This window comes from Sander lucioperca, chromosome 14, assembly GCF_008315115.2.
Source record: "Sander lucioperca isolate FBNREF2018 chromosome 14, SLUC_FBN_1.2, whole genome shotgun sequence".
Classification (NCBI taxonomy): domain Eukaryota; kingdom Metazoa; phylum Chordata; class Actinopteri; order Perciformes; family Percidae; genus Sander; species Sander lucioperca.
Window position 1 is genome coordinate 23,112,998 of NC_050186.1, and position 7,905 is coordinate 23,120,902.

Consider the following 7,905-nt stretch of genomic DNA (forward strand, 5'->3'; position numbering starts at 1 on the left):
GTTTTTACCTACACATAGTGTACATAGCATCATGTGTAAAAACAAAATCGTGACCAATTATGTTTCAATCAAAATTTAATATTTCAGTCTCAAATCGAAAGCTGTAGAGTTTGTAGCTGTACATTGACCCAATCACAATCAATTCTAAACAGGCAGAATATTACAGCAAGTAAAGACTATGTCATGTACGCTACATAAGGGCCTGTGAGGATTGTTTTGAGATAGATTTGATCAAATGTGACACACTGACAGCTCGACATCACACTCTCACAAAGAAAGACAATAGGCATATTTCAAACACCTTGCAAAGTTATGTTACATTACAAATTAGTTTTCCAACAGTCTAGCCCAGAGCCTCTTTCCAGATATATCCAAAGACAAGACAGTAACAGAACCACAGGGAGCATGCTGACTGTAGAACACTGCATCGTAAATCTAAAATCAGCTTTATCCATAAAGGGCTGTCATCTCTGGAATACATTTTCAAATTAATTTCAGATATACAATTTGTTACAACAAATGTTAAATGATGCTTAAAGCAAACCAGAGCTGTAGCCATTTTAGCTAATTGTAAATTACCAAGGTGTGTATTTTATTGTATTTCCATGTATGTAGTGTATTGGGGTTTTATGATACTGAGAGCTGTATATTTGCAATTCACTGTATGTATGTAAAAGAGCAATAGCTACAAACTTGGTGTGCAGCTCATCAGTTTAATACTCTGTATTGGAACTAACTATGTCAAATTGCATCGTCCCTATCAAATAATATGATCAAATTTAAATTCAGCTGTATAAGTTCAACATGTGGGATTGTGAGGCTGAGTCCTTCAGAGGTGAAAACAAATAAAAAGTTGAATATGTATATCATCTTCGAAAACCACATAGATCTACATAAAACACACTGTGACGTACAGCAGCAGCAGTCTGCACATGCTTTAGATGAAGTATTCCTTCTTGCTAACATCTACAGCGTCCCGCAGGGTTGGGTCGCCTCGCAGCGCTGCATCCGCTGTCTCTGCAAACTCTGTGCCCTTGGCCTCGTTGGTGCGGTATGAGCCCTTGTGACTGAACATGTAGTGGATCAGGACCACGGCCAGACAGATCAGCACCAGCACGACGGTGAGGATGACAGCTGAGAAAACGGAGACAAATGACGTGGACTTGTGGGTCTGAACTTTACTGAGATGGTGTTTCACATTAACCCTGTCTCCTAATGACGTTACCATTCAACTAAACTAAACTGTATTCTCCTTATTTTTCCCAGATTATATTTGTTTTTTTGATGTATGACAGTTATGTTTCTTAAGAAAGTCTGCATAGGGTGGAGGTTGGGGTGGAAGGATGGGTCAAAGAAACACAGGTCTTTCACCGAGTAGACCGCTAGAAATGTTGACTTATTTAAACTTTCGTAAGGTATTTAATTTAGATAGATAACTTAAAGCTATAGTGCGCAACTATTTTATATTAAAGGTGCGATATATAATACTGACTGGTAGCGTTAATACTGGAGAGAGTACTCTCCCCCGACCTCTCTTTCCCAGACATTCCTCCACAGCGCATCAGAGTAGCTAACGTTAGATGCTGGCTATGCTGACAGTCCTAAAAGCCTGTGCTCCTGCAGTCCCCTGTACCCGACTGACGGCCACCCTTTCTCGGCTCACTGCAACGTGACCTCGCAGTCATCTGTACCCAAGTTAGAGTCACCGTTTGTCAGCTACGGCTGCTGAACTGAAGCAGGGGAAGAATTTCGGCAGAGGTAGGAATTTTTGGTTCTGCTACTTTCCAGACCCTGTTATATATTTTAAATAGGGATGCACCGAATCCAGATTTTTTGGGGTTCGGCCGAATACCAAAACCACTGGTTAAGATTCTGCCGAATCGAATACCAAATCCTACTCCCATCCTCAGTCCATTAACACAGTAAACACATTAATGAAGTAAACAACGTCCACAGCCTCTAAAATAGTTAAATGTAACAACTTAATGTTGAATTAACACGCTCTTTTCACATCGTAGGAAAACACATCGCTATCGCCAGATGAGTGACACTTTTGTTTGGCAAATTTTGGCTAACCAGTGTATGATGGTGTTGTGAAATGTTTGTTTACATAAGAAATTCATGTTGTTTAATTTAAAACAGTCTAAAGGAAATGGTAAATTATAGTGTGATTAAAACTCTATATTAACATTATTTACAGTACTTGATTTACAGCTTATATGTGAAAAGGTACACAACTTATAGTTTAATGGTAATTTAGTTTTACTGCGAACCGTCACAGGAAGTGCTTTTATTTTGAAGTAACCTACACGGACGATGTGTACTCTTGCTAGCTTACTGAGATGAACGTGAGACGCTAGATGCAAAACATGTCCGTCAAGCTCAAGTTTCTTGTGTGTAAAACTGCAACATATTGAACAGTAAATGTTCACAGTAAAAGACAAGCGTTTTTGGTCGTCATTCGAAGCCATTCCACTACAGAAGGCATGTTGGGTGGGTGAAATAAGAAAGCTAATGTTAGCTAACGAGCAGCAGCTGAGTAGGGTTCGGTTCGGTGGAAAACAATTCTAAGGTTCGGCAGAAACCGAACCCCATCAAAAAGCCCAATATTCGGCCAAATCCGAACCTGAATCCTGGTTTCGGTGCATCCCTAATTTAAAAAAAAATTAAATAAACATGTAGCTTTATTCTAATTGATTATAACTTTGTCTGACTTAGTGTTTAGATGAATACAAATATTTGTTGTTGTTGTAACCACAAGAATAAGCGATAAGGTAACAAACCGTACTGTGCAGAGCGACCTGTAGAGAATGTAAGCTATGTCCAAATTCAACAATTCAGGCTACAGGTTGTTTTGCCAAAGTTAAATTGCATGTTTCCATTATGAGGAAGTCAAAGTTGCGGTTTCTGTCACATGTCCTTCACAGTGGTTGTAAACAGCCGAAGCTTTTCCGTCCGGTCCTCCAGTAACGTTAGCAGTTAGCATGTGTTAGCATGGCTGCGTTAGCCAGCACCAATAACTAACACTTCACCTGCTGTGTCTCAATTTGTGACTTGCAAGTACTTCTTGAGCATATAATTTAACGGGAGTACATGAGTGTTGAAATGTCTGAAAATGCCCATCCCTAGTAGTAATGTTAGCCGTGATAAATTAGCGTATAGCTCAATGCTTACCTGTTCAATTAGCCAACTCGCCGTCCTGTTGGGATCCTGTTATAAATACATCTCCAATATTTACCTGTGTTATAGCTACCACATCTCTGGTCATGCTGTTTAGAAAGATAAGTTTTTTTTAGGTCGGGTAGAATGAATCCATCTCTGTTAATGTAGTTTGTTTTGTTGCTGTTTGTGTTTCATGTCTGGCAACCCCTTGTGTCAAAATGGGCAGTTGACAACAACACACAGGCCGGCAGCAGCTCAAGTGATGTGTTTTACGTCACTGCTGAGAAACAGTCATGTTCAGCTTTTGAGACAGAGAGGACATACAAATTACAAGATATTTTACCTCTTCTAAAGAGTCCATTATGTTTTTACAATCTGTGTCCTCCTTGCTACAAAGGGAGGGCGATCACGTAAGGCTTGTATCATGTGGACACGCCGACAGCGTTGTTGTCATTACTTAGAATTTCTCATGGGGGAGACAGAAACTACACACTACAGCTTTAAGTAACGTAACAAATGTTCCGTTCAACAACTTCCGGCTTTCCTTCGAAACATAACTAAGAATGCAGTTTAGTTGTATGGGAACATCATTTTTAGGAGACTGAGTTGTTGACAGTCACAACAGTTATCACCAAGATACCATGTCCCAGAACAACATCATTGTTTATCCTAAATGATTTTATTCTCTGTAGGGATGTCCCGATCCTGATCACAGATCACAGATTTAGGCTTTTTTTTATAACTGATACGGGATCGCAACCCAGTCTCACGGCAGTTTGTGTAAATGTCACGTTATTTGAATCTATTGATTCGTGTTCACAGGGACGTTTTTCTCGCTTTTTACGTGTAAATGTCACATTTTTTTCTCGGGGAAAGGACGGCGGGAGACGGCTGGGAAACGGCCGAAAATGATGCTCTATAAGTTGGGAGGCCGCGGCACAATAAACGCCGGGAGACAGCTGGGATATGCCCGAAAATGATGCTTAACAAGTAGGGAAGCGGCCGTAAGGCGGCCCGCTGGGGACGCGCCATAATAACGGGATGGCGGAGGTTGGGTTTAGGAGAAACCCAACGGGGAAAGGGCGCCTTACGCGTCGGGAGGCGGTCGCGGGGGATGGGGGACGCGCCACAATAACACACGGGACAAAACGCCACGCGATCCCCGGGAAACAAAGCCCCAAGCCCCACACGCGGAACAAAAGACGGCATCCCCGGGAAACAAAGCGCCGGACGCGAGCCCCGCTCCCCCGGGTGAAAGTCCTGTGTTGTTTGACCCGTCCACCACCCCGACCAAACTCCCTACGCGGATTTTTGGCTTTTTATATTGCTCCCTAACATTTTCGTGCTGTGGACACGAAATATGCTTCCCATTAAAATACATTACTTCACATTTTCGTGCTGGCCACCACGAGAAAAACGTCCCCGTGAACACGAATCAATAGATTCAAATAACGTGACATTTACACGAACTGCCGTGAGACCGGGCTGGGGATCGGCATTCACCCTGTTTTCCTTACCCCAATCATGTACATCAGCTTGTAGTGATCACTGCCTTTTATCTGTATACGCCCTGCGCCACAAACGCGCCGCCAGACTGCCTGGATGCCGGCATTTTCAAACCAAGACGGGCGCGGCCACTCACCAGTGTCTGTCCAGAGAGTGTCTCGTAGCTTGTCAGCCCTTGGCAACAAGTCAAAAAGTCTGTCTTTCTTAGTCACCCTTTTTTTACAGAAGCTGATAACTCCAATTCTCCACACTTCTTCCGTGATTTCACCAGGAAACCATGCTTTAAGGCCATTATTCTCTGGAGCCGACATCGGCTTTTCCTCTTCGGTCCCCCTACAGGTTGGAAGCGGAATTGTCCATTACCGCTTTCAATCGAACTACAGATCCGCTACCCGATCTGGCAAACTTGCATAGTGCATTTATAGCCGATACAGGGCCGCAAAGCGAATGCAGAAGTGCGGTTCACCCTGTTACGAGTTGGTGAACCACTGAAACCATTTTGGAAACATTATTTTAAGGTACAAAATCATTGCATTAAGTGCAAGAGGTGTCACTAAAAATATTTTTTATTGTCAGGCAGGAAACTGGAGTTTATGTTTTGGATGGGGGTGGGATCCTAAAGAGAACTGTTTTGGTGTTGAGAGAATAGACTCATTTGATGCAGTATGTTAAATGTATTAAGCATAAGACATATTTGAGTTACTTTGTTTACTTAGTTATTTTTGTAAAAAAAAACGGTGTGTTCAATATTTAAAAGATCGGGATCGGATCGGGAGTCAAAAAAGCTGATCAGCACATCCTTAATTCTCTGTATTAATTTTGTTATTGACTGTTTGTTAGTTTTTCTACATCCACATCTGAATTGTGGACTTTGTTAACATACAGTGGTTGGTGGACATCTCCCTGACCTGTGCACCTGTTAGGGTGGGGCACAAGTCGTATCAGTCAGATAACTCTGGTATGTGGGGCTTTTATCTGGAAGCGCATACCCAAAATCATTTCATGACTCTTTTAAATCATAACGTTACGACAGAATAATACAATTAAACTGTTTTGCACATCATCATTTATTTATTTCTCCGTAAAATACTGAAACAGATCTGTTCCTTAAACCGATTCTACAACATGATTTTTGGTAGCCTTCACCACTCAAGCTGGTAATATTGTTTTTATTATTTACTGTCCAGAGAAAATGTTTAGCACTTGTACTAAATAATATAAAGATATACTGACAAATTAGGAGCACAGTATGTTTGGTAAATAGAGTTGTTTTAGGGCAGACTGAATGTTCAAGGCCCTTTCAGAACATTAAGCAGACATTACATGTCTAAAAGAGGTTTTTCCTCCAAGGCTCGCTTCATTGTCTACAGAAGCAGAAATGAGGCACGGAGAGACCAAGCCTGTGGGATTCATTAAATTGCTCATTTATGTTGAGAATGCCTGAACTTACCTCCCAGGATGGCTTCAAAATATCTGCCATCCATTTGGTAGTCTGCTGCAGAGGAAAGAAAGGAGATGTTAGCTGGACAGGAAGGAGAATGTGAGTCATATGAACAGACCAAGCATCTGGGTCTGAACAGCAAAGCCAGTGCTGAAGCTCCTTTTAAGCTGCATTCTCTGTAATGTCCAGCAGGGGGCCACGTCCCTGGCACCAGAAAGAAGTCTGCTTCTATAGAAGTCTATGAGAAAATGAGACTACTTCTCACTTTATTTATTACCTCAGTAAACATTGTCATAATGAGTTTAGGATCTTAACTGCTAGTTTCAATTCTTCACCAACACATCATGATGTTCATTTTGTAAATTATGATTACATTTATTTTAAAATAAATATAAAGCAGGGGATGCTTTAGGACCTGTCACATTACACACAGATCTGAAATACACACACATTCCCAGGACCTATACATGCACAAATGGAGAGATGTCAGAGCGAGGGGACACCCGCGCAGTTGGGGGTCCGGTGCTTTGCTCGAGGGAACCTTGGCAGTGACCAGGAGGTGACCTATCCAGCTACCAGTCCACACTCTGTACTTGGTGTGAGTGTGTGTGTCTCTCTCTCTCTCTCTCTCTCTCTCTCTCTCTCTCTCTCTCTCTCTCTGTGTGTGTGCCTGATCTACCTGTCTAGCTCTAGACACAGCTGAGAAGGCAAGACAGCCAATGAATTCATCAGACAATGAATGGTACATAGAAACTGATTTGCACGCAGGTGTTGGATTTAGAGAAAATAGTAGCCACCCGATCCTAGTGATAAGTCATAATTCTAAAATAAAAATAAAATTCAGTTCAGATTTAAGAATCACATTAGTGGGATAAGCACACTAGCTTTCTTCCATCTCTGCCAAATTGTCATTTTCTATCAGAGTCCAATGCAGAATTTCTCAACACCATACCTTCAACAGTTTGACAATACCTGGGGATGTACGTAGCTGGTGAGTCAGATGTGTGGATCTAGATGGCTGTTGATGGTAACAGATGGTTATATTTTGATGTGTGTTTGTTTGAACAGTCAGCTTTGTCCCTGCTGTGCACAGACAGCTCGTTGGTTTCTGTCACTGGGGGACAAAACGCCCGTTACGTACTGATTAAAGGTAATCATGAATTATTGCTCAGGCAACATCTGCCCACCTTCACTCAACTTCTTGCTAAAGGACACACTGTGTGTGTGTGTGAGAGTGTGTGTTCTTGTTTAGCTATATTCGTGGGGTCCAAAAACCGGGAATACAGTATACTTGTGGGGTCCCGACAGCTTTGTGGGGCCAAAATGCTGAACCCCACAATTTTAAAGGACTGTTTGAGGGTTAAGACTTGGTTTTAGGATTAGGGTTAGAATTGACCCTTCGCTAAGCCACGCCCGAAAATCCGCCACAGGCCAATTGTGGCTTAGCAACCGTAACTAGGCGCGGGAGGTCTGTCAAGCTTTCGAGCGAGGGAAACACCGTACGCTGAAGCGTTGTGTGAATCCGATACCCGGTATCCTAAAAGTTTGGACGGGGTGGTGGAATTTTTCCCTTCCCGAAACCTAAAACCCAAGGGGAGAAAGGCCGGGCGTGGATTAAGCAGTGTGGGAGGCCCCAATCACAACTAGCTGAATGTTGACAGTATTAACAAAAACACATACGTTTGCTCCAAGGCAAGAACACGCTAATGTTAGCTAGCTAACTCAGCACAGCATTGCTTGGAAATAATGACGGTTCTTTGTTCATAATGCATATATTTGAACGTAAAATAAAGACA

At 42.2% G+C, this 7,905-nt stretch overlaps 1 protein-coding gene across 1 annotated transcript; it reads right to left on the reverse strand.

The window, feature by feature from the left end:
• Window positions 1-282: 282 nt before the first annotated feature.
• On the reverse strand, window positions 283-6,166 carry gypc (glycophorin C (Gerbich blood group)). Its single transcript, XM_031312068.2, has 2 exons — window positions 6,119-6,166; window positions 283-1,134 (listed from the first exon to the last, which is right to left on the reverse strand). The coding sequence occupies exons 1-2, from the start codon at window positions 6,150-6,152 to the stop codon at window positions 938-940; spliced, it is 231 nt and encodes a 76-aa protein (XP_031167928.2). The 5' UTR covers window positions 6,153-6,166; the 3' UTR covers window positions 283-937.
• Window positions 6,167-7,905: the final 1,739 nt, after the last annotated feature.